At 45.1% G+C, this 24,871-nt stretch overlaps 3 protein-coding genes and 1 long non-coding RNA gene across 5 annotated transcripts; 3 read left to right on the top strand and 1 right to left on the bottom strand.

Annotated features, from left to right (window-relative positions):
* Positions 1 to 4,241: 4,241 nt before the first annotated feature.
* On the top strand, positions 4,242 to 8,411 carry LOC100825309 (probable receptor-like protein kinase At1g80640). Its single transcript, XM_003570731.4, has 10 exons — positions 4,242 to 5,084; positions 5,732 to 5,899; positions 6,017 to 6,261; positions 6,358 to 6,490; positions 6,602 to 6,665; positions 6,765 to 6,861; positions 7,054 to 7,156; positions 7,262 to 7,380; positions 7,544 to 7,633; positions 7,838 to 8,411. Exons 1-10 carry the CDS (start codon positions 4,832 to 4,834, stop codon positions 8,000 to 8,002), a joined length of 1,437 nt encoding a protein of 478 aa, XP_003570779.2. The 5' UTR covers positions 4,242 to 4,831; the 3' UTR covers positions 8,003 to 8,411.
* A 2,478-nt stretch (positions 8,412 to 10,889) lies between these two features.
* On the top strand, positions 10,890 to 13,949 carry LOC100822862 (proteasome subunit beta type-3). 2 transcript variants are annotated; one of them, XM_010235614.3, is made up of 8 exons: positions 10,890 to 11,052; positions 11,181 to 11,362; positions 11,476 to 11,583; positions 12,144 to 12,233; positions 12,874 to 12,958; positions 13,118 to 13,212; positions 13,544 to 13,620; positions 13,738 to 13,949. In XM_010235614.3, exons 1-7 carry the CDS (start codon positions 11,047 to 11,049, stop codon positions 13,590 to 13,592), a joined length of 615 nt encoding a protein of 204 aa, XP_010233916.1. In that variant the 5' UTR covers positions 10,890 to 11,046; the 3' UTR covers positions 13,593 to 13,620; positions 13,738 to 13,949. The 2 variants fall into 2 exon arrangements, with proteins under 2 accessions (XP_010233916.1, XP_003570772.1); XM_003570724.4 differs by having other exon boundaries at positions 13,544 to 13,859.
* Positions 13,950 to 14,890: 941 nt separating this feature from the next.
* Positions 14,891 to 15,370, top strand: LOC104583951 (zinc finger protein 7). The gene has a single exon (XM_010237994.1). It carries the CDS (start codon positions 14,891 to 14,893, stop codon positions 15,368 to 15,370), a length of 480 nt encoding a protein of 159 aa, XP_010236296.1.
* Positions 15,371 to 16,619: 1,249 nt separating this feature from the next.
* On the bottom strand, positions 16,620 to 17,598 carry LOC112271837. The gene is made up of 2 exons (XR_002965316.1): positions 17,251 to 17,598; positions 16,620 to 17,142 (listed from the first exon to the last, which is right to left on the bottom strand). It is a non-coding gene; the product is annotated as an uncharacterized LOC112271837 (long non-coding RNA).
* Positions 17,599 to 24,871: the final 7,273 nt, after the last annotated feature.

Below are 24,871 nucleotides of genomic sequence, written 5' to 3'. Positions count from 1 at the left end.
TCCTGGAGCTGTGTTCACCTCAAAGGTCTCAGCTGATCGCATTATTCTCCCTACTATTGTAAAGAGAACGCGAGAAGCATGTGCCACTGCCTGCCACGTCGGTCTCCACGCACGGCCACAGTAGTGACTCCAAACGCGATTTGGAGATCTTAAAAGAAGAAGAAAAAACGTGACTGAGATTTGTACGTACAGTTGACACTGGTACTTGTACTATACGTCCGTAGGTAGGCCACGACCGGAATTGAAAGCCGGTTGGTGGCGGCTCACAGGGACACGCGCCTCCCACTAAATGCGCGCGTTCGGGCAATACTGCTATGGTTTCCGTCTTTCCGTCCCGTCCCGTTCCGTTCTCGCCGTCCGTCCGCGGGTGGTGGCGCCACGCCGGCAGGCGGGGCCCAGCCTCGCGAGTGGCGTACGTGTTCAATGCCAGTTAAACCTCGTTCATTCCGTCTCCTCGTACGTGTATACGGAGGTGTACAGCTTACACCTACCGATTCATTTTTCTACGGACTACGGAGTACTGCTTACACGTGTGCCACACCTTGCTGGGTCAAGTAGTAAAGAGGAGAAACGACTGGGGACAAGAGATGAAAATGATTGGAATCGAACAACACCTGGTTCCCATGTCTTCATTTCGTGGGTGTCGGAAAACACTTGTTTGTCAAATAGACTACTCCAGCACTACAGTTTTCAGCGCTGTTTTCTTGCCGCAAACTTGCCTAGTCATGCCATGCCGTAAAGGAGGAAAAGGAACTTTATTATATACAGTAGTACCATTTTTTCCGTCAAAATGATCGCATGGATCGGATTCCATTATTACCAGAGCATAACGAAACAAACAGAAGACAGGTTCACTCCAACACACATGGTTTTTGCACAGGTTCACTCCAACACACATGGTTTTCACAAACTTGCCGCTAACCCACAAGAACGCAAGCCCAGTTCTGTTTATCCATGGCAATTAGCAAAGCACCGGTATTTAGTTAGAAAACAAAATGAGCTAGGCAATAAAAATGCTCATGGCATGGACGGATTCGTGGCCCGTTAATTTGAGGAAAGCCCAAACCGGGAGTTACCCTGCGTAGGCCGGAGCCCAACGAGAAGCTGCAGAATGCGAAGACCCAGCCATACAGTGCGCGCAACAGTGTTGGACTTCAAATAAGCAATGATGTTTCTTTCTTGATACTCGAATGATGTTTTAGAAAAGTATGAAAGAACAAAACAAGCAACGATGTTTCCTTTTGGCCCATGTTAACGGCGTGCTATTTACTGATCCAATCTCGAGTACCAAAACTTTTTATTTGATATATCGGCCTGGGTTCGTCCTCAGAAACCAAGATTTTACAAGACAGACGAGCCAGAGCCCAGAGCTAAGCGGTTGCTGCCGCGGCTGGTAGCATGCTAGGTGTTTTGCGATAGGCAGGAATGCAGGATTGAAGGGCTTGTGGCGATGCGAACAGAATGTAACTAGCAAGCAAGATGGAAGCACTGTCATCTGAAACATCTTTTGGTTCAGTGTTGGCATAAGTTTGCTTGAGCAAGGGAGGGAGGGAGTTGATGTCGTAACGATCATAGAAAGGTACGTTGTTGGTGGCTGAGACTCGACGAGGACGCTGATTGTGACCCTGAGTCCTAGGTTGATCAGAGGACTGAGGTCGCTGGCTCACCAGTGATGATGTACAGTCCAGTGGTTCATAACATAGGTTGTTGTCGATTCTTTTTATCGGTGTCATGATATATGAAAGTCTTGGCACAACAGTTGGAACTTGGAAGCTTCTGAGGTCAGAAGTTGTGTCGCCGTGGTGGAAACAAGATGCCCAGCTTGCAGTCCCGATGTTTCGTGCGACCCCTATCGGACGGCGGCAGCTGACGAAGCAAGAGCACCTTGCAGTGAAGTCATTCCAGAAGTCGATCAGGATGTGTTTGCATTGTTTCCATGACGGCGCGAGTGAGGCCCTTGTACCATGCCGACGCGTTTCTAATCCCTGAGCAAGCCGGACGATCGTGTTGCGATTTGCAAGGACCTAACGTCGTGTTCGATGCCCTTCGTTTTGGTCTCACAGCCCACGTGTTTTTAAGCAACCGACCATTCCAAAAAGGATGGCACGTTTGAGCAAATGCATTTACGTGCTACCCTGTGGTTCCAACATTGGCTTTTCCGTGAACCAACAACCTTCCACGCGCGCTTAGAATGACTTGATGAGCCGATCGATCGCGAAGTGGTCTTCCCATTCATCAGATAGGCCGGGACAACGCCGCGCCCCTACACGGAACTAGCCCCGCGTTCACGGTTCACCGACGACGGCCGAGGAGATGTCGCTGTCGCGTCTTAATTTTAAGCACACAAAGTACACACAGTACGCGTGACCATAACCAAATTAAGCTTGCCGCCGTCCAGCTCGCGCCACATGGCAGTGCCCCAGTAGGCGCAACCAAGTTGCCAAGGGCTTAATCCGCCGGCCCCGGCCCGCCGTGCAGCAATGCCGGGAATGCAAAGGCTTCCGATCCATCTCACGGACCTGTGGAGTGAGATCCCTTTGGTTTTGTTTTGTTTGGAACAAGTCAGAGCGGTGGAGAAGATTTCGCCGTGGGGGCAGGTGCTTGGATCGCCAACAGTGTGTTTGCGGTGCGTGTTTCAGTGTTTGGCATATATCCGTGCTGTTATTCCGCGACGGGAGCAAACGTGCCCTTTGCTACGGCCCAAAAACCTCATGGTCCATGGAGATGGAAGAGAGGCTGCCGCATGTGCGAGCCAGCCATACTTGCATACCGCCATGGCCGATTCAAGCTCGGCACAGAGAGACTCGTATTTTGTGGCTGCTCCGTGCAGAGAAGGCTATCCACTTTTTATCCTCCAATCATTCAGGTCTGGGGAGAGCTTAATTAGCGTGGAGTACTTACGAGATAGTACTACGGCTTAATTTGCGCGGGTCAGAAAAGCGATACACCTTAATGCCGCTTGTCCTGACAAGGCTCCTTCTTCGAACTTCGGAGTGGCGACATGTACTTTGCGTAAGTACTCTGTTGCGTTAAGCCTTTTGAGGAAAAATGGCGCACCACGCACGCTTCGCTCTTCCCGTGGACAGAAAATTTCGATCCCAGATCAATTCACACCTACTCACTCGATCGTATAACAAAGTTTTTCGAGTGAAATTTCCGTGTTCCAAACAAGTCGATACTTCATGGAGACCTTTGTATCCCGGATTAGGAGGCGGGCGTGTATTTTCTGTCCTGGTGCAGCCAATCATTTTGGCACACTTGCCATGACTTTCTTTTTTTTTGGAAGAACCATGACTTTCTGTTCTGTATTGACTACTCCGTATGTAACAAACGTGGGTCGTGTGCATCTCTAATGCAGAAGCTAGACAGATAAAAATTGAAAAAAATCAACTTTTTAAAACCCAAGTCGACTGTTAGAACTGATCCACCTCTAGAACCGCCGTTGATTAAATTTAAACAGGCGTTGCTTTATACAGAAAGCACACCGATACAGTAGGAGTACTCTCCTTTTCTTGACCCTCCCGAGTCTACTGACAAGTTGGTGTGTACGGTATGAATCAATGCCGACTTCAGCCGTCCGATTAGAGGACAAAACATCTCCCTTGTCCAACAGAAGTTATTTCACGCAAAATTGATCCCTTTGCTAACCTTTTCAAATCCTCGTTCTAGACATGTTTGGATTTAATGTGCAGCTAAGATAGTGCAAGACAGGTGGAGGAAGACGAGAGACCAAGCTGACGGGTGGGCCCACACACAGATGCTGTTAGAGCATCCTCAACAAGGGGTACTACACGGGTATTAAGGAACAAATGACCAATGTGGAGGACAAATTAATACCACATCTAAGTAGTGGTTACTTGAAGAAGTAACATGTACTACACGGATATCAAGACGGAAAAGAGGATGACATGTGGGCCCATCAAGATTTTTTTTTAATAAAAAACATATTAAAAAAAAAGAGAAAAATTTTAGTATCAACCACCCTTGAAGATGCCTTTAGTTAGCACGTTTAAATATGCTACTATTTGGATCATGTGCAACGGCCTAGTACGGAGTAGTAATTTCTTTTTGACAAAGTGAACAATTTGTTCGTCATCTGAAAAACAAAAAGATTCTGCACTCTCTCGACTCTATAACACCCACCACACATACCCTGTAGGTCCAAACCAGGGAGCAGTGCCAACCAACAACACCGTTGGCGTGAGTGAAGGCGTTCGTATCGTATATCCGAGGGAATCATACAAAATTTTTGGACGAGAACGAATCTGATTAGTGCACTGCACACACGATGTACCGCCACCACAACCAGCAGCGCATACTCCCCCATCTCTCCCATGATGATCACCGCCGTCTAATCCGGTGCCTTTTGGGCTTTGGCAACTGCCCACAAGAGTCATGACTGCTTCTCCTCCTTTGCTTGATCACCCCTACAAACCCGTGCAGCCGTGCACCCCATCTCTCACAATTCAAGAAGCGAGAAAGGGGAATAGATCGAGAGAAGAAGGGAAAGCGGCAGTACTAGAAAAAAGGGGACGTGGAAGAATCGGCCAAAGCAACAACGACTTGGCTAGTATAAACCCATTGGAGGAGGAGTGCACACAAGAATCAACGCAGGGGAAGGGGAGAGGGAGGGGGAGAAGAAGAAGACAGCAGCGGGCTAACTGCTGCTGCTATATCTGCAATTAAAGTTTTTCTCTTTTATATCCTTCGGATGCCCTGACTGAGATGGTGGTATCTTGTCAGAGGCGCACAGGCTCTTGTGTTCTTGTTGTCTCCTCCCCAGGCAAGCAGCAGGAGCAGTAGTAGTAGCCAGCGGAGGAAAGAGGGAGAGATGCCGGCCGGGATGTGGTCAATGCAGCCGCCGGCTCCATTGCCACTCCTCGCCTTCTCCGTCTTCTTCTTGCTGCCGCTGCTGTGCTTCCCGTTGGCGGCCAATGGAGGGTCTCCGCCGCCCACGGCGTCTCGCTCGTTTTTCCCGGTCGTCCCTGCAGCCACCACTACCGTCGGCGTCGACGCCTTCTCCTCGAACGGCAGCGCCGCCGCCGCCGCCGCGACTCCTGCTGCGGGGCCGTCTGCTCCCTTTGGTAGGTTTGCAGCTCGCTGTGCGGTTGGATCGAAGCTTTGGGTCTCTCTGTTTCTTTCTCAATGTGTTCTTGCGTTGTTGTTCCGGGGTCCTTGATTCTGGTCCCGTGCCGCCGCATTTGCTCGATTTTGTGTTCTGGCTTGCGAAATTTCGAATTTGGAGGGGGAATTTTCTTCTGCTTGTTTCTTCGTCCTTCCAGAAATGTTGGTCGGGAAACATGGTGGTTTATTGGGAATGGTGGGGGGAAAGATGCCTCTTGGGATCATTTATCTTCCAAGGTTGACTGGCAGCATAGCTTTAATCACATTCTGGATATTGCGGTGAACTTCGATGAATTTAAACAACTCTTTCTTCTGGAATGCCAAAACAAACATAATTACTATTGCGTTTGGGGTCTCATTAAACTTGTCAAAATCTTCGAAGAAGTAATTCACGGATCCTGCTAAGATCTTGCAACAAAATTTAGTAAAAGATTTGTTGAGTTAATCTTTGTGTGTGTATTTTTGAGGGTGCCCCAACGTTTAGCTTCACTCTGCTGATATTACTACCTGCAAACGTCCAATTAAACATTCCTCAGTGACTATTTTTTTTTTGACCAAGCATTCCTCAGTGACTAATCTCCCCTCCCAATTCGTCTCTGTGTTGCAGTGCTCACAGTGGAGGGGGGACGCCACCCTTTACGCAAGGAGCTTATCATTGCCATTGTCCTCGCCTCCATAGCTGGCGTGACGATCGTTGTCGCTGCCATTTATGCCTTCATTGTATGGTGGCGATATCGCCGAAGCCTGGACGACTTCAAAGATACCCAGAGCACAGGTCTTGACCTTGGCCATTGTCTTGCTCTGTGCTAGTTGATTCTTGCAATCCTTGCAGACTTGCAATATTGTCCATTAACTGAGCTAGCTACTGATTTAGAGTACTTGCATTACTCAGATACTGCAAGGGTAGCACTGGTACCAATCTTGAACAAATTCAACTCATTCAAGGCTAGCAAGAAGGACCTTGTGGCGATGATGGAGTATGCCTCGTTGGAGGCCGCGACTGGGAATTTCAGTGAGAGCAATGTGCTCGGAATCGGTGGATACGGTTGTGTATACAAGGCCAACTTTGATGGAGGGTGTGTCGCTGCTGTGAAGAGGTTGGGGCGCGAGGGACAGGAGTGCGGGAAGGAATTTGAGGTGATGATCATTTGTGACACTGGTTGTTTTCTGAAACTTGTCCTTGATCAGTGTTGGGTTTTGCTGAAAATGCTTTGCTTGTTGTTGAATTGGCAGAATGAGCTGGATTTGCTTCAGAGGATTCAGCATCTGAATATAGTGTCCCTTGTAGGCTTCTGCATTCATGAGGAGAACCGCTTCATTGTTTATGAGCTGATGGTGAATGGATCATTGGAAACACAACTCCACGGTAATATTAATTTCCATTTATTAGGTTTATTATTATTTTGAAATGTGATGTTGGATAAGTAAGAATAAGCAAGTATTGATTATATGTTCATTTATCTGTGGTTGCATGTAGGGCCATCACATGGATCAGCTCTAAGCTGGCACATCCGGATGAAGATTGCTCTTGACACAGCAAGGTTCCCCATCTTGTGCTTTGCTTCATCTTTTAAGCGTAACCACATTAGATGCTTATGATTGGTTCTTATATAACTCATCTGTAAACCAAACTTAACCAGGGGGCTAGAGTACCTTCATGAGCACTGCAATCCACCAGTTATCCATAGGGATCTGAAGTCGTCTAACATACTTTTAGATTCAGACTTCAATGCGAAGGTATGGCTGCTTACTTTACTTCAGGTCAATTAAAATAGTACTCCCTCCGTTCCTAAATTCTTGTCATTGTTTTAGTTCAAATTTGTACTAAAACAGCGACAAGAATTTAGGAACAGAGGGAGTACTATTGACCATAACTCATATCACTTAAGGAAAGAAAAAACAGTTTATTGATTCTTTGTCGGTGTGCAGATTTCGGATTTCGGCCTTGCAGTCGCAAGTGGAAATCACAGCAAAGGGAATCTGAAGCTTTCTGGAACTTTGGGCTATGTTGCTCCTGAGTACTTATTAGACGGTACGTCCTTCTTTTTCTTATTCCCCATTCGCAATCCTCTTTATACACTAAGCATTATTCACGATGATGTTCTTCTTTAATTACATGCAACTGTGTTGAATTCAGGGAAGTTGACTGAGAAAAGTGATGTATATGCCTTTGGAGTAGTACTTCTTGAGCTTCTATTGGGAAGGAGGCCAGTTGAGAAGATGGCACCATCTCAGTGCCAATCAATTGTTACATGGGTACACATTGTTCTGATACGTGACATTCTTAAAATTTGTTAGAATCAGCAATTAACATTGGAGCAATGCACTGTCAATATGCATACTATACTTTCAGTTTTGATGGCCTGAATCCGGGCAGCTAAGTTCCATTAGCATCTGACATGTTTGGGATCAAATGCAGGCCATGCCTCAGCTAATTGACAGAGCAAAGCTCCCTACCATAATTGACTCCGTGATCAGGAACACGATGGACCTGAAACACTTATATCAAGTACTAATAATTAAACTTATCTAATACTCCCTCCGTCTCATATTAAGTGCCGAAATATTACATGTATCTAGATGCTTTTTAGGTACAGATACATTCATATTTGGACAAATTTGAGTCACTTAATATGGGACGGAGGGAGTAGTTGTTTATTTCTTTACATCTGTCTCTTGAACTAACCAGATTGGCGTAATGCCCTGCTTGCAGGTAGCTGCAGTGGCTGTGCTCTGTGTGCAACCAGAACCAAGTTACAGGCCACTGATTACAGATGTACTCCACTCTCTGACTCCCCTAGTGCCCCTGGAGCTTGGGGGGACACTGAGGATCAACCCAGAATCGCCTTGCGCAATGCATAACCGTTCTCCCTGCTGAGAAAGAAAACAGAGATATGATCCGAAAGTGGCTATTCAATGGGCTCACACCATCCAAATGGTTCAGATAACTGGTGATGTGGAGGGCAGGTCACTGTTTCTCGTTCCAGTTGCATTTCTTGGCGCTCGTCTGAGGATGTGTTCCCCAACCTTGTGACCTACACATACTTGTTGGTTTGATTGATACAGTTTTCGGGTTTGAGGAGAAGCGGATGACGCATCTGATTTTACTGGCTGTACAAAGAGTTCATCAGTACATTTTTTTTCTTTCTTTCTTTTCTTTTTCTTTGGCTCTGAAAACTGCTGTATAGATTAAAGATTTCACATGGTAAAAGAAATACTTGCCCCCAATCAGTTGTCCTGCAGTGAGTGATTAGTATCCAATTCATATGCTTGTTTTGGTACTTCAAGCTTAATAACTAGGTCGAGTTAGCGTTCGAAGAATGAATCATGAGGTCAGTTGCGTGGCCCAGGGACTTTTTGTTACCCTTGTACAGACTCTTGTTTTTCTTACTTCGCAGTAACCTACCATCAATTATCTTGCAAGAAATGCATTCTGTACAACTTGCAATTTGATATAGCTATCATCTCAGACAGAGATTTGCTACTGAGGCATTGAGAGTCAACATGATTGTTCAAATCTTAGTTGTTAGGTGCAATGCATGGCTGCTAATGATTGCACTTGTGTCTCCCAAATTAAATAAAAATGATTGCGCTCTGTGAAAAGTATAAGATGTTTCTGGAGAATCTTGCAAGGTTTTTCCTTGGAGATGTGAATCATAGAAGGTTAGTTGAGTTCTAAGAAAACAGTGGCAACAACAACAAGAGGAGCAAACTGACCATGTGCATATTAGGTAGGAAATTAAGACCATATCATATGGTTGCACTGTCATCATGCATAGGCTCATAGGCTGCAAGAGAAAGTGTCATGCAGCAACTTCTGTGCAATGAACACTGGGTTGGGGACATGCATGCCTGATTATATATGGATAGATTCTTCATTAGGTAAGCTGGAGAAGCACAAATTCATACCAACTTTAGCAACTAGCAGCAGCATAATAATGTGACCCTGCTGCTGTGCTCCTATGCTGAATGTATAAACAGGACTACAGTAGTGGTCTCCCTCAGGTCTTTCACTGGAATAAAATCAATCATGCATTCTACCTGAAAGGCTAGTGAGCGAGTGCGGTTCATGCTAGGTTCCATAAAGTTCCTGCTTTTATTTGACAGCTAATTTGGTGCTGTGTTTTTCTTTTTCGAGAAAGCCGGTGGGAACTCTCAGAATTTAATCAAGAAGAAAGCAATGGCAACAAAAAAGCGAGGTTTTTTGAATGGCCGAAAACCATCAAAGCCCACGAGCACCGCATGTAAATTACTCCCAAATAAATCTCTTGCTTTCCACGGTTAACCTCCATGAAAACAATGTGCTTACGGAGGTGCCATGCTGGAGGGTTTGCATAATAGAATTAGAAAAAGTGCCATGTTGCATGCATAATGTGTCTCTCTGCTTTTGTGGTGGGGTGGCACCGAAGCCTTTGCAAAAGAAGTCCTTGAAATGGTTGGGGGGTCATAGGTATCCTTCTACCAGTTCTCCATTTATTTCTGTTTTTCAATTCAACAACCCCAACTCCCAAGTGCCAAAAGAAATAGGAAATGCTCTTTACCAGCTTTTTAAATGCCAGTCGGAACAAGAAGATGGACTCTTATTGCAGTATGCTTTTTGCCTACTGTATGTTCCTCAAAAAAAAAAAAAAAAAGCTAGATGGAGTTCATTTGTTCGCTCCGCATGTTTCTTTCCTTGACCTGACGCAATCAGGCTTGTCTTTAGCATACAGCCTTGGCTAACGTTATTTATAGAGAAAAAAAATTCTTAAGTACCGAGTAGTTAGTTGGTAACTGGTTATTTTCTCTGCTGATGAGCACTAGTTTGTTTTTCTTGCTCAACTTCCCAAGCTAGGTCAGGTATTGTGACATATACTGGTAGGATTTGGTGAAGAGATAAACTAAAATACCATGGTTGGACACTAGGTGTATTTTAGAGTCTACATATGTTTACTTAGGCTCGGCACTATATAATTTGCATTGGAGCACGCCGACATACAAACTCTTAAGATTTACTTTCTCATTTTTACAAATGTTGACATTTAGTTTCGTCAAGACAATGTTTTGACAAAGAATTACTTTATTAATATGTGCTTTTTTGAATGAAATTTATCAATAGATTCGTATTCAAGAATTCTTGTTGGTAATTGTGATTTCCTATCATATAAATTAAATATTAATAAAGTTATTATTGGTAGTTTCGTCTTAACAAAAGTAAATACGCCAATCTTTATAAAAAAAAGAGTATAGATTATGCTTAGGTATTTATAAAACCGTTGCTTACATTGAAGATTGAAACGTTGTTGGCGCAGCGGAGCAGGAACAAAACAAAGAAGAGAACTCACTCTTCAGAGTCAGCTAAAAGTTTGATCTAGTTACTATTGTACACCATCAATGTAACAATTTAAAGTCATCTCAAAGACACAATCCATTGTGTATATTATTTTTGTTTATCCTCATTTTTAGCTAACATGGAAAGTCAGTACTGACTACTATTGTGGATGGCCATGGCAAAGGCGCTTAATGACGTGGCAATGCTGTGTTTTCACTGGAGATGATCTCTCATTTAATTTTTCTAGTTATTTTTGAATTATTTAATTTTTCTAGTATATATATAAAAAAGGAACATATACAGGCCCCATTTAGGGCCGCTGATGAGTGAGGGCCTAAATTAACTAGCCTAGCAAACCCAATAGGCCCATAAGTAATGGTCTGATTGCCATATGATTTTGGCCTGGTCCGTGTCCGTATTTGTAATCTGTTAGTACTTTCGTCGCTCAGACTCAGACGCTGACTCCTGGGCCCGTGCAAACAAAGCCTCTCACGCGACCCGTACAGCAAAGAACCTCCTCGCCGCTTCCCTTCCCGTCGCCGGAACCAAACCGGAGGAGCCCCGCGCCCGCCGTCTCCTCTCGCCGCCGTCGACCGCGTCGCCGCCCCGCCATGTCGGTGAGTGCTCTCCGGAACCGCAGCCCCCTACCTCCCTGGTTACCTTCCTCCTCACGCAAAACCCTAGCTCTTTTGCGCTCCGTTCTTCCCCCGTCTGATCCGTTGCGGGTCTCGCCTTCCTTCTGCAGATCTTCGAGTACAACGGGAGCGCCGTGGTGGCGATGGTGGGGAAGAACTGCTTCGCCATCGCCAGCGACCGCCGCCTCGGCGTGCAGCTGCAGACCGTCGCCACCGACTTCCAGAGGGTGTTCAAGGTCCACGAGAAGCTCTACATCGGCCTCTCCGGCCTCGCTACCGACGCCCAGACGCTGTGGGTACCGAATTATGGATTAGTTTTTTGGTTGATCCCGCCTGATTTGGAGGCTTTTTCACCAGTCTAGGGTTTGGGTTTGACGTTGCGTGTGCTGCGTCATGTGTGCGTAGGTACCAGCGGTTGGTGTTTAAGCACAAACTGTACCAGCTGCGAGAGGAGAGGGACATGAAGCCTGAGACCTTCGCCAGCCTCGTCTCCGCCCTCCTGTACGAGAAGAGGTGAGAACTTTCAAGTCTCGGTAGCTTGTTCTGTCTTGGCATCGTGCGAGGGTGATTGTCTAAAATTATTGATTCATGTTAAAAGATGAACCACTGCAGAACATATATGAATTAAACTTGGATTTACTGAATTGTGTTGAGTGGTGACCCAGTGCGAGGTAGTGTTAGTGTGCTTTTTAGTTGGTTAATCTTCACACAGATTTGTCATTTTAACAGAAAGGTAGTGGATGGTTTATGATGTTGCTGGTGCTGCAGTCTGAAATGTTACCCCTTGATACACGGGCCAGGATTTTTTAGCTTTATATCTTAGTTATGCTGATGCAATTCTTCTCTTTAACGTAATGTCCTGTTTTTGTTGAATCTGATTCGTAGATCCTATTTTTGAATAGTTGAAATGTGTAGGATGTTTGTGTAGATACAGTATTGCAGTGTTGCTGTGATTATTTACTGGTCCTTCTGTCCTTTTGTTTTCGAGAAGCATTCCTTCTGTCTCATTACAACTCACTCCTTCTCTTAGCTCAACTATGGAGTGGCTAACAGAGTTATTTCATGATATGTAGATTTGGGCCATACTTCTGCCAACCAATTATTGCTGGGCTAGGAGATAACGATCAACCATTTATATGTACCATGGACTGCATTGGTGCCAAGTATGTATCAGTTCTTCTTGTCTTTGTTTTACTGACAATTTTTGTAACTTGTATTACTTTCTTGTCAAAAGACCAATTGATCTGAATACTGCTGTGCACTATGTTTTTTGTTCACATACTGCCAGTATGGTTACCTATCTCCCATGTGCATGTTGCATAGGACTATTGAATATCCTGGCTCAGTTAGAATCCCCAAATGTTATGCTTGATTAAGATTGAGTATTTGTCATTCGTCGTCCATTTGCTCCTTTCCCCTTTCTTTTGAAGAACTATGTTCCCAACTTCCCATTTCATTAAAAGTATTAATATATCAAGAACGAAACAGTGTGCATTATATGGGGAGTACCTTCCCTAAAGTTCAGAAACACCCAATTAGGGTATAAATATATTCAGAATAAACATTGTCCTACTACATAGGTGATTTGGAGGGGCAATCTTGGTCTTCTGGTTTGCCAGGAGCCATGCAAAGTTGTATTCTTAATGTAGACAGTGCGGCCATAGCCCATACCCTTACTGTAGCTGCAGCACTTTATGGCAAATCTCTTGCTAATATGATAACACTGATTCGCCTGTTTTGACTTCCTGTCTGGCTATAATACATGTAACAGTTAATCTGAGCAAAAATATTTCATTTTTTCAGGGAACTGGCAAAAGATTTTGTGGTTTCTGGCACTGCTTCAGAATCATTATATGGTGCTTGTGAGTCCATGTATAAACCAGACATGGTTAGTTTCTTTACTCGCGAAATTCATGTAGCATGATATGTGAACATAAAACTTATTATTATTTTCATGCAGTTCCTCGTGCACCATACTGTAGTAACATATCTGCCTGCTTTTGAACTCCGAATGCCATTTTCTTGATCGTATTTCTATTTTTTAAAGGAACCCGAAGAACTATTTGAGACAATCTCACAAGCATTGCTGTCTTCTGTTGATCGTGATTGCCTGAGTGGCTGGGGAGGTTATGTTCTCGTTGTGTAAGTTCCACTAATCTCTCATACTCAATACATATTGTACAGTTGTACGAAAGATGCTTGTGACTTGTATGTGGCCATCTGTCTACTGACTGTGACTAATGTGATTCATTATTTGGGAAACTTGGTGTGCAAAAGTGCGCCCTGAAAATTCTGATCTCATGAACATGTGATACTGTTTTATATGTGGACATCAGATTTCTTCAATGGAACATTTAACCATGTTTGTTGCTCCATAGCTCCATAAGAGTAGAAAGCACCATGTCGCAGTAAAAATGAATTTTGCCTTTGGATCTCTTCCTCGTTTAATGAACCTTTGTTAAATTGGTTGCAGAACGCCCACTGAAGTTCAGGAGAGAGTGCTCAAGGGAAGGATGGACTGAGTTTGCCACACAAGTAGCCCTAGATCACGTAGGAGACTGTTCCTCCGTTTGACCTAAAAACCTGTGTGATCTATTTATTTCACAAACTATAGAACCTGAAGCGTGGAAGATATATGATTGTTAATTTCCTGTTTCCATGTTCCAGGCACTTCTTATGTTTTCAATTCTACATCTTGGAGTTGAACATGTCACTGAAATCTGAAAAAAGCCCGAATGCCTGTGTGACTACGTTGTTTCAGCACACCCTGCGAAATACCGTTGCAATAATTTCATAGGCGTGAGTCACAAGTCAGAACCCTTGAGCACTTTTCTGAACATACTTTATCGCCTGTTTGGTTCATCTCTTTGCGACCGAAATTTGATCTGTCTGGCAAGGTTCAGTTACCTCAAAATTTGGGGCAAATTGCTTCAGACTGGCTAGATGTAAGCTTTGCATATCCTGTCCTCTCTGGTTGTTCCCTACGGGTTTTCATTTGGAAACCAAAACTGCGGGCCAAAACTAAAACTTTATATGGCTAAATGTGTTCAAGAGTAGGTAAGCTGGATCAAAGGATTGCTTATTATGTGGCCTGCAAGAGTCTGATGATCATCTGATGTTCTTGTCGCAACTTACGTAGGTTAACCGCTAGGTGGCCCCTTCATTAATTTTAAAGTAGTATGACATCATCTCTAATGACCTAAATTGGGCAAGAACATGTTTCTTCTCTTGGATTAGATGATTGCACGCTAACCGATTCCTAAATATAAGATGTTCTTTTTGTCCTAAAGACAAAAATTTCTTAAAATTCGACCAAGTTTACAATTTAAAATAGTTCTATTAAATCTATCATGACAAACCTAGAACGTCTTACATTGATGAACGGAGGTAGTAGTATATATCTTAATCGCATGTACCCATCAATTGCCTTATCTCCCAACGTCTGCGCGTAGAAATTAGAGAAACAAAAAATCTCCCACACGAACGGCCATCTCTTGCTTGCATCAGCTGACCAATATTTCCTCCCCCACGCGCCGGAGGAAGCAAAGCGCCCCAAGAATAGCAGCCATAGCTAGCTGCAGCCGCTGATCAATAAGATGACAACATGCAGTACGTCAGCGGCCACTTGACACACCGCCAGCCAGCTGACAAGCCATTGTCACTTGCTCATATCATTCCCTTATTGATCCGTTGTCACTTGCCACAAAGATCTCTCACACGCAGGGCGTCCTGACCAATTAATCCCCGGTAAATTTAATCCCCAGTACACAATTGCACGGGACGCCTTGCATAGTTGCATGTAGCCATTGTAGCGCAAGACATGGGAGAGCCGGCGGAGGGAGGAGGCGCGAGCGCCGGCAGCCCGGCCCATGATCGCCGTGGCATGATCTTCAACGATGGCGGCGCAAAAGCGTCGCTCCGGCCGGTTGAGCTCGACCTCATCGGCACGGTCGGCGCACAGGCTCCGGAGCCGGAGCCGGAGCCGCGGCAGCTGTACGGGTGCAGCTACTGCGGGCGGGAGTTCTACAGCTCGCAGGCGCTGGGCGGGCACCAGAACGCGCACAAGCGCGAGCGGGCGCGCGGCAGGCGGCAGCTCGTCGTCGCCATCCGCGGCGGCGCGTTTGTTGACGCCGATCCCAGGTGGGAGGAGCGCGCGCCCGACTTCCTGAGGATGATGGCCGCCGTGGAGCTCGTGTACTGCACAGGCGACGAGCGGCGGCGGCGGGGTGTTGGAAGAAGTGGTGACGACCGCCGTGACAGTAGTGGGGAGCAAGAGCTTGACCTGACGCTGAAGCTGTAAACGTACTGTACTCGGGACTCACTCGTGCACTTCAGGTGCAGGTGTAAATGCGTGTGTTGAATACTGTTGTAGGGGTATTGCGTATAGTTTTCTCGCTGTTGCTCTGTGGTTAATTCTTCCTGATTGAGAGCAGCTCCGATCCCGCCCAATTTCTGAAAAAGAAATGGCATGTGACGAAAATATATAAGCGACTTGTGCTTGACAATAGTGGAGGAGTACCTTTGAAGACTGATGATGAGTGGTGAACGAACATATTTGCCGCAGGAAATGCTGGTAGAGGGACTAGCGCAATACCCTCTCGTTTAGCACGGATTAAAAGGTTCACTGCGTAGTGATTCCCGTAATTAACTACAACATTTGTCAGTGCGAAGCAAGAAAGTTAACATGTGTGCACCACCGATCTGCAAGCGCCTAGCTTACTAGAACTGGAGCGCTCGTATTTGCCAGATCTAGCCTGCCTGACGATAGAGATGGGATCTTTATGGTACATAAAACAAAAATGAAGGTCTAATGACTAATGGAGAGTTAGCTTTTGTTTCTAGCTGTGGATTTATCGATCCATCGTTTTCTCACTCTTCATTTCTGGCAAGAAACCAACTACTCCTTCGAATGGCCTAGCATGTCCAAGTAAATTGGTAATCGGCTAGCTCGCTAGGCAGAAACCAAGAAACATTCCGGAAGGATCGTCTCTGCGTCGTCATGGTAGATTTCGTTTGACATTTTTCGCGAGTGACATGATTTGTGTTAGTTTATGTTACCAGGGTGATGCATATACTAAGATCGAGATAAGATTTATCTTCTTTTCTTCTGATTTGTTAAAGACAGGGATGGGCTCTCTATCTAAGAGCAAAACAAAAATCAAAATGTCGTCCCAAAACAGAGAAAATGCTTCGCTGGGATCCAAACAAAAGCTGGTCTTTCGTTTGGTCTTGGGCTCTTAGCCCTCTCTGACAATTTAAGCTGGGCCTTGGCCCATCAAGTATTTACGTTTGGGCTGCAGCATATTTTTTTTTTACGGAAAGCTTAAGACCTGTTGCTGTAATTTTATTATTGAGAATATGTACAAGTGGATAAATTACAAGAAAAAGCACTATCTAAAGTTATCAATCCATGATTGAAAAGCATGGTAGTTCTTTCTTTTTGCTCTATGTAAAACCAAATTGAGCTCTAAAAAGACTTCTGCAATCCCATTGAGAAGCCCACATATGCTTCTAGCTTTCAGCTCCTCTAAAATTCGACAAGCCCACAGTTATGAGAACGAATTTTCAATTTTGGAGGTACCAGCTCCGAAAGAAATAGGAAAGGAGAACAACTTGAGGCGGGTAAAACCGAACCTGGATACAGGACAGAGCAGGCTGCAGCAGTGACTCTACTTAAAAAAACAGAGACACTGTCCTAACCGAAATGTAGCAGCGAGACTGTACTTATGTGTTATATTCACTTAGAAAACCGTTTGACAAAAGAAGGGCTAACAGTCTTTGCAGAGCATAGAAAACGAAAAAAAGACGAAACTAGTTACAAGAAAGATGCTGGGATCCATCCATCCATCCATCCACTGGAGCAAACGCCTCTCCTCTTGCTTGGCCTGGGTGGCCTGCACAGTGCAAGGCTGCAAAGCGAGCTCCTCTTTTCGGCAAAGCAACGGCACCTCTTTCTTTCCCGGCCCCCCCTTTCTCCAGGCGCTTCAAATAACCAACAGCCACAATATATATCCAGCCAGCGTCGGCCGGCCGGCGGCTCGTCGGCCGAGAAAGCCTTCGCGGTTACCGATCCTGCGTGCCGCGCAACGGAGTTAGCTGCATGCCAATTGTCAAAGACCCGGGTATAAAGCCGGTATGAGAAAGGATGGAAAAAGGGAACCGGGGAGAGTTAAACTAAACTAATGGAGGGTGGAATGAAAGACGAATGGGCAGCAGCGATGATATACTCTCCTTTATTTGCTGGTCCTTGTTTGGCTTCGGTTAAAAGCCGTGCGAGAATCCATCTGATCTACTATGCTTTGCATGGTGTTGTTTTACCAAACCTGCTGGGCGTAAAATACTCAGTAGGAGTAGAGCTTTTTCAGCTCTGTGTGCTGCTGCTTTTTGGACCGAGGTGGTGGAGGAGTCGCACTTAAGGGTGATGTGTGCTTAGCTAATTGTAGTAATCCTGCAAGGATCAACGGATGGCTGGATGCTACTGTACTCCGTTGAGTGAGTACAGGGAGTGACAAATTAGGACAGACCGGACCCAGGCGACGGGGCATGGCGGGCAACTGTCTCGTGTTATTTGAAGCGCCCACAAATTAAACACCTGTCTATCTCAAAAAATAAATAATTAAACAGGTCTTCTTTTTCTGAAACTTGTCTTGTTCTGTTCTCCGTGAACTTAATTGTTCACATTCCAAGCATGTATCGCGTGGAGCAAATTCAGCTGCAGCACGCACTGTTCTCGACCGTGGTACAGTCAACACGTACAGGATTATGACTGGAAACCAGTACACACCGAACGCTCAAATACAAAATTACTACTGTTATAGTAGTAACTGCAGAGCCCCCTTCCAAACAAAAACTGCAGAGGCCGTGCAGTGGAGCCACCACCTTCCGATGATTTATTTTTAAAAACTCTGCGACTCCGACGTGGCACATGGAGATCCGTGCTCTCTGTAGCTTCGGGATCCGTGGGTTGGGCCGAGGCTCCGATAATGATGATTGCAGCCGTGGGAAATGCAGCTTCTGTGGAGGCTTCAGCGGAAATAACTCGTGCGGAGAAAGAGGCAGAAACCAGTCATTGCTTCTGGGAAAAGAGCCAAGCCGCCAACTTTACCGCGACTGCACGCTAGTGGCCACCTCGTTTCTAATTTTATTTTTATTATTCTTTCCTGTAAACGATATGCTTTTTTATTATTTTTTGGCAACATGTAAACGGAGCTTAGCACTCCTGATTTGACCAGGTGCTCCGCAGGACTCAGGAGTAGTATTTCCTTTTTCTTTCAAATATTGCTCTGCCCAGCCTGAGTTGCAAGTCTATCCAGTTTGAGCATTATCCTAAGTCAACGTGAGCAAGTGGTAGTACCTAGCTAGTGCTCGTCCCAATTATATGCCACTGTTCTCCCTGAAAAAAAATATATAGAGTTATATGCCACTAGGGTGGCACAACTCAAATAATTACGTCTTTGCTAGTGAAAAGTGGGACACAACGAGCGCACAATCACCTGTTCCAATGGGACAACATACGACGACCAGCTACGAGATGGGAGGGGGATGAAAGCCCGCCCACCAGGCCACCATGGATGATTGATCGGAAATGGGAAGCATGCAAGGGGGGTCACATAATTGTGTATAAAAAATAAAAAGAGTTGCTAGCGCACAATCTCTTGATTTCATTTTCAAAAATTAAGACTACACATTTAATATCCTCACGTCGAAACACGAGACAAAATCGATAGTGACAGGGCAACGTCGGAGATCAAAGAGTTGGCATGATCGAACTGATTAGGTCCTCGCAAAAAAGAAGAAGAAGAACTGATTAGGGATATGAGGCAATGGCCGGAGCGATGACCCTTCCCCATCCTTCCAACTCAGTCCAGCCGCCCCGCCTCATCGCTTTCGACGATCCCTTTTGGTTAGACCAGCACGAACTTGTTCTCCATTATCACTACCTCACCCACCAATTAGTGGGAGATCCCAGATTTTACTAGGGGGAAATGAGGGATAGATCTAGATTTGGATGAGATGAATTAATACCATGACCCTGCTATACACACGACAATTTTTCGATGAGATGAATTACTGCTACAACACTGCTATACATACGACCAATTTCCATCCGTACTCATCTAACGCTAGCTCATCACCCTCTGAACAAATTGTTGCATCAAGAGCAGACGCGGGATCCAACAGTGGATGCAGTTCCGACAGAACATCGAACGCGAAACAATTTCGATGACCCTACACTCTTATTCTATGTTCACAAGGCCTCGTTTGGACTGATACCAAGACAAAAAAGCTCGCATCTTAAAAATAGTTTTTCGAGATTTATTTTGGTCAAAAAGTTCAAAACCTAAAAAACATGCACTTGATGCAAATTTAATTAAGAGACACATTTGAGGCATTGCGAATTGCGACGTACTCTCTCCGATCCTAAATTGTTATCGAAATATCACATGTATTTAAAATGTTTTTTAAGAATAGATGCATTCATATTTGGGCAAATTTGAGTCAAGAATTTAGAAAATCCCCTTGCATCGCACCTTTGCCCGAAGCAAAGCTTGGGCAGCGCTAGGCGGACGCGTACCATCGTACTGCACGTACGTAGCGACAGAGCACTACGGAGCCAATGGGTGGTGGTAACGTGGGGGCCGAACGCTCTCGGTTTGGGCGGCTCGAAAGGCCAAGGACGGGCAGCCACGGCGCCGGGCCCGCTTGTCAAAGTACACGCGGTATTGAGTGCGGAATCTTCTCAGGGACCACTCTGAGCTCAAGCCAGCGAGAGCACCCGGCTGTCGCCTAGCCCGGCTAAAAGGTCCCACAAACACTTGCACACCTGCGGCTGGGGCAACATGGGGAACGAGATTGGGCACCCCACGAAGTACTGCAAACTGGAGTTTAATTATTTCTTGCACGTACTAGCAGCAGCGGCTGTACGCCGCCTTTGTTAGCTTGAGAACCTATGTTCAGCGTATTTTCCTTCCGCACCACCTAGCGCACTCTGCTCCAACTAGCTTTATTTGTATTATTAACCCCTCTATTTTAATCTTTTTTAGAAAAAATCTATTTTAATTTCTGCGCTAGGGAAATTCTCGATCGGGCAGTATTTTAAACTTGTCGAATTTTCTCTTTTCTCCGTCAAGTGTGAACCCTCGCCTTCGGCTCGTGGGGACGTGACCAGCAAAGCTCACATTTACATTTACCACGCACGTGCAACGGTGCAAGGATGGACCGATGAACATGAACGGAACCAGGGAGGAAAAGTGAGTGAGGAAAATTTAAAGCAAAACCAGAGCCTGGCTGAGGCTTGCAGAACGCCCGTAAATACGTGCAGTCGTTTTCTTGACCCCTCCTGCTGAACACAACACAACAGAAAGAACTGCGCCACGCAGGCCTGCGTCTCTGGGCGCCATCAACTCCCGGTCCGTTCTTTTATTAAAACCCGTGCACGAAAAAAGAAATGGAAAGGACTCAATCAGGCAGCCGACCTGAGTTGAATACTCGAGTGAATACGCGCGCAAGTACGTATGCGTACGTACAGCAAAAGGGTATTAAAAGGGTGTTGCGAGGTCTGACAGGCGGAGTGGGCGCACGTCGCTTCCACCCGATCGCCTGCCTCACGTGCGTACCCGCTCGTACCGGTTTAACTGCAACTGCCGCCGGTGCCAGCGTATTCACTATAGCCTTGTATTACTTGTGCACTCGCGAAGTACCACCGGAGTAAATATGAAAATCAAGGAAAAATATGTTTTTCTTCAGAAGCAAATGTTTTTTTGGCAGGACTACAGTACTAGTGCTCCCTACGATCCATATTACTCGTCTCAAATTTGCCAAATATGAATTGATTGGGAAGGATGTAAGTACATGTATATAAATACACAAGCTGTGGCGTCATACAACAGATGCAACAGATACTTATCGATTGAGAAATCGAATCAGGTTGGCCTGACTCAGATTGGTCGAATCTCTTCTTGCTATTCCTCCTCTTATGGTTTTATTATATTCTAATTGTAATCTCCCTTTCCTCTTTGTCTTCCCCGACCATGAACTAATTGCAAGAACTAAATGAAACAAGATTAGAAACATGAACATTCGGAAGAAAGATCTGGACCATGAACGGAAAGTAACAAGATCTCTCATAGAAAAATGCAAGAACAAATATCTGGAAAAAACAAACAACCAAAACATAATCTCAGAAAAAAAGAAAAAAAAATCTCCATCGCCCTATGTCCTAATAGAGGCTGGGTTCATTGATTTGTTGAATCAAGGAATGACTCTGAATGAGGAGCGCACGAGAGGTGAAGCACATGGCGGTGGATCATTCTGTCCTCACTGACCCCGCATCTCCTTGTCTCTGTCTGGATCTCGCCGGACTGCGCCTCCTTAGCTGCGGTGCTTCGCCTCTAGAGACAGGGCAACTAGGGCACGCCATGGTCGGGAAGAGGGAATGGGGCATGGTCATGGAAGAGGAGCGACGCTCCGGTTCTGCCGATCTCGCCACGGTGCACGCAGCCAACGCAAAGAAGGCCAAGGCCATGTGCAGCTGCAGCGAGCTCGCGAGGGCCGCCACCGCTTCATGCGGCGCCTCTTCTGCTGTTGCTGCCTCAGCGGCCATGGTTGACTTTCGCGTGCGTGAGCGACTTCAGAGACACATCGCCTCGTCGCCTCTCTCTCATCTCCACGGCTCGTCCACCTCATCTTCCCCGATGGACTGGCTCATCATCTCTCTCTCAGACCGTTTATTAGCCATGGCGGCGGCGGCGGATCCAGTCTCCATGACGGCGTGCGCAGGGGAGGAGTGCGGCGGCGACGGGCCGTCCATAGATCTTTGCCGGCGGAGACGGCGCTCGTAGAGGCGGAGGGCGGCTGCGGCGTGCAGAACGAGACGCGAGGTTTGCGACGGAGGGAGGAGAAGCAGCGGTCGGAGGAGGCGGCGAGCGCTGGTCAGGAAGACAAGAGAGATGTTTTTTTACACGAAGGGAGGGGGGGTCGCATCGGGACGTACAGGAGGGGGCGCGGTGGCATATTCATGTAAATTTAATGAAGTTGACGTCCGGCGCCCGCGGCAATCACCACCAACTCCAATTTAATATACAGTAATAGATACTAAAATGACTTTTTTGTGGAATGCCAGAGCTAATCTGGACATGTACATGTTTTGTCCAAGGAATGTAGCTTTGCATGACGGAGACATGGCAGCAGCGGGAGTGAGAGGCCATGCAAAACAAAGAGAGATGCACACACCATCATTCAGTTTGTTGTTGTTGTTGGAGTGCACCATGCATCTTTCCCATCACCATACTATGTTGGTGTTGGAACGAGAGGGCACACACAGGAGAGACCTATCATGCCACTTGGGAAATATGAGAGGGACCCCAGCTGTGTCCATGTGCATGATACATCAGGACAAATATATGGGCTAGTGTTAGCTAGATGTGGCTTTGGCCTATGTGTAGATGCACCGGGTTGGATGGAGCAGGGTTTGGTCTCTAGGATTCAGATCAAGATGTGGTCCATGTGGGAGATAAAACAAAGAACTATATAAGCACAAATATCAGCCTGAATTTTTGTGGTGAGAAAGAGCTGGCTTTAGTTGGGGCTTTGTGTAGCACACTAGCATTTGAGATTTTCCTCTTTGCATATAGGGATGGATATGCTGGGTTAGTGGGGGTCCTTGAGATATACCATAGATTATTAAAGAGCGTTGCAGGTGAAGTCTGCTTCTATATATTTTTGGATTATTTGAGTAAATGAAATACATTTCTGTAGTATATTTTCCTAATTTACAGGTACAGTGTAGTACTACTATTTAGTAGTATAGTAAATGAAATAGTTTTAAAATAATAATTACTTCCTCCGTCCAACAAAAAATGTTTCAAGTTTGTAAAATTTGGATGTATCTAGACATGACTTGGTGTATAGATGCATTCAAATTTAGTTAAAGTTGAAACATTCTTTGTTGGACGGAGGGAGTATGATATATTATTAACATTGCATATTTAGTAGTATAAGCTAACCGTGTAACTTATCTAGCGATTGTTTTATAATTATGTGAATTAAATTGTATTGCACGTTGTTTTTTCCTTGTGAAGGTTATTCATCGTACGTACTCATTTCATTATGTCATTTTTATCTCACAACTCCTTTTGTCCTTTCTTTCTCAAGTACAGTACAATTTGCACGTTGTTGGATGCTGACCGAGCTGTCTCTCTGTTCTGACAATGACACCCAGTTCTTTAATCATATCTGGGCTACTTAATTTCAAGCTTAGATGAAAACGAAGTGGAAAGAAGAAATAAAAAGATCTGCAGCACTCTGTGTCCACGAGATTCCGCGAGCGCAAGTTGACGTGTACTGATACCTTAGAGTATTGCCAAAGAATAACTATATGTATACAATGGAAGGAAAAGAATATTATCATAACTATATAAAAAAATGGAAAAGAATATTATCACAAGTACGAACACAGGGTGTGAAGCAATAATATACTGGTCGCTCAAGTACTTGGGCAGTATTTAAAACTGCAGCCACTTCTTGTGCAAATTTAATTAAGAGGGTTTCCTTGAGGTCCAGATTCGTTGGAAAAAAGACCTACGAATCTACGATGCATGTACATACTACATAATTCTTATTCCTGATTCAATCACCTCAGTGAAAAATAAATAAACAAATCGACCAATAGTAGCCGCATAATAGACTCGCAAATCGAGCCATTTTTGTTCTCAAACTTTTTTTAACAACAGGCATATTGAAATTTGTTTCGAAATTTTGTGACATGCTTACAAATTTTGCAATACTTTCATTCCATCCGACTTAACTAATCCCATCTAAATACATGAAAGCATACCAAGCCGCGCCATTGCACGGGGGGAAGTGAAACCTCTATATGGAAGGGTGTGCGTCTTCTCTTAACAAACCGGAGGTCACTTTTGGTCTTTTCCTAATTGATCGTCTCTACCGCATTCTTTGCCATTTCAAATGATTTCTCTCATGAAACTGCGTCATTCCTTCAACAAAAAAGCTTAAAAACCTAAGAAAGAAACCCGTCGTCCCGACGAAGATCCACACACCAATTTTCAAGTATCAAAATGCATGCATGAAGGGAAACTAATAATGGCTAAATAAAATTTTCCCTTATTTGCAATAGAAAAAAAAACTTTATTTCAATTATGCAAGCGATATTTAATGCATTCGTATTGATTTGTGTGAAGAGACAACAGTAATAAGCATAAGAGACGGTTTCTCATTAATTACGTGACACGGCATCACGTAGGAGCGTTGAGAGAGGAGGCCTAAGAAATAAACCTGTCCCGCTCCAATTTTTCAGTATCAAAATGAATACGTGAAGGGAAACTAATAATGGCTAAATAAAAAATTCCCCTATTTGCAACAGCAAAAAAATTTCCTTCCAAGAGGGAGGGAGAGAGAGAGAGTGTATAGATCTATAAATCCGTGATCCTGCCACGCTGCCTCGCTGAAAAGAAAACGTAAACAAGGCCCTCCAGAGGGATGCTAATGGCCAGCTAGCTGTCGTGCATCATGAAGTGTACTGCTACTAATCTTATCACGAGCATAGTTTAATCAAGCTCATAAACCAGGCCAGCTCGATCCACATCGATCGGCATCAAGCAACAGGAGGGGAAAAAAGATCCCTGGAAGATTAGCTAAACAGATCAACGCCAAAACCATTGCTGTCCCTGCCCCCTCTCCTAAGCAGTTGCTGCATAATTACGACTCGATTTTGTCCCCAACAAACGCACACGCACGCAAAAAAATTCCAAGACCAATGACTCGCAGCATATATTGCTGGAAA

The sequence above is a fragment of the Brachypodium distachyon genome, chromosome 3 (assembly GCF_000005505.3).
Source record: "Brachypodium distachyon strain Bd21 chromosome 3, Brachypodium_distachyon_v3.0, whole genome shotgun sequence".
NCBI classification, from domain to species: Eukaryota; Viridiplantae; Streptophyta; class Magnoliopsida; order Poales; family Poaceae; genus Brachypodium; species Brachypodium distachyon.
This window is presented reverse-complemented; position numbering and strand designations above follow the sequence as displayed.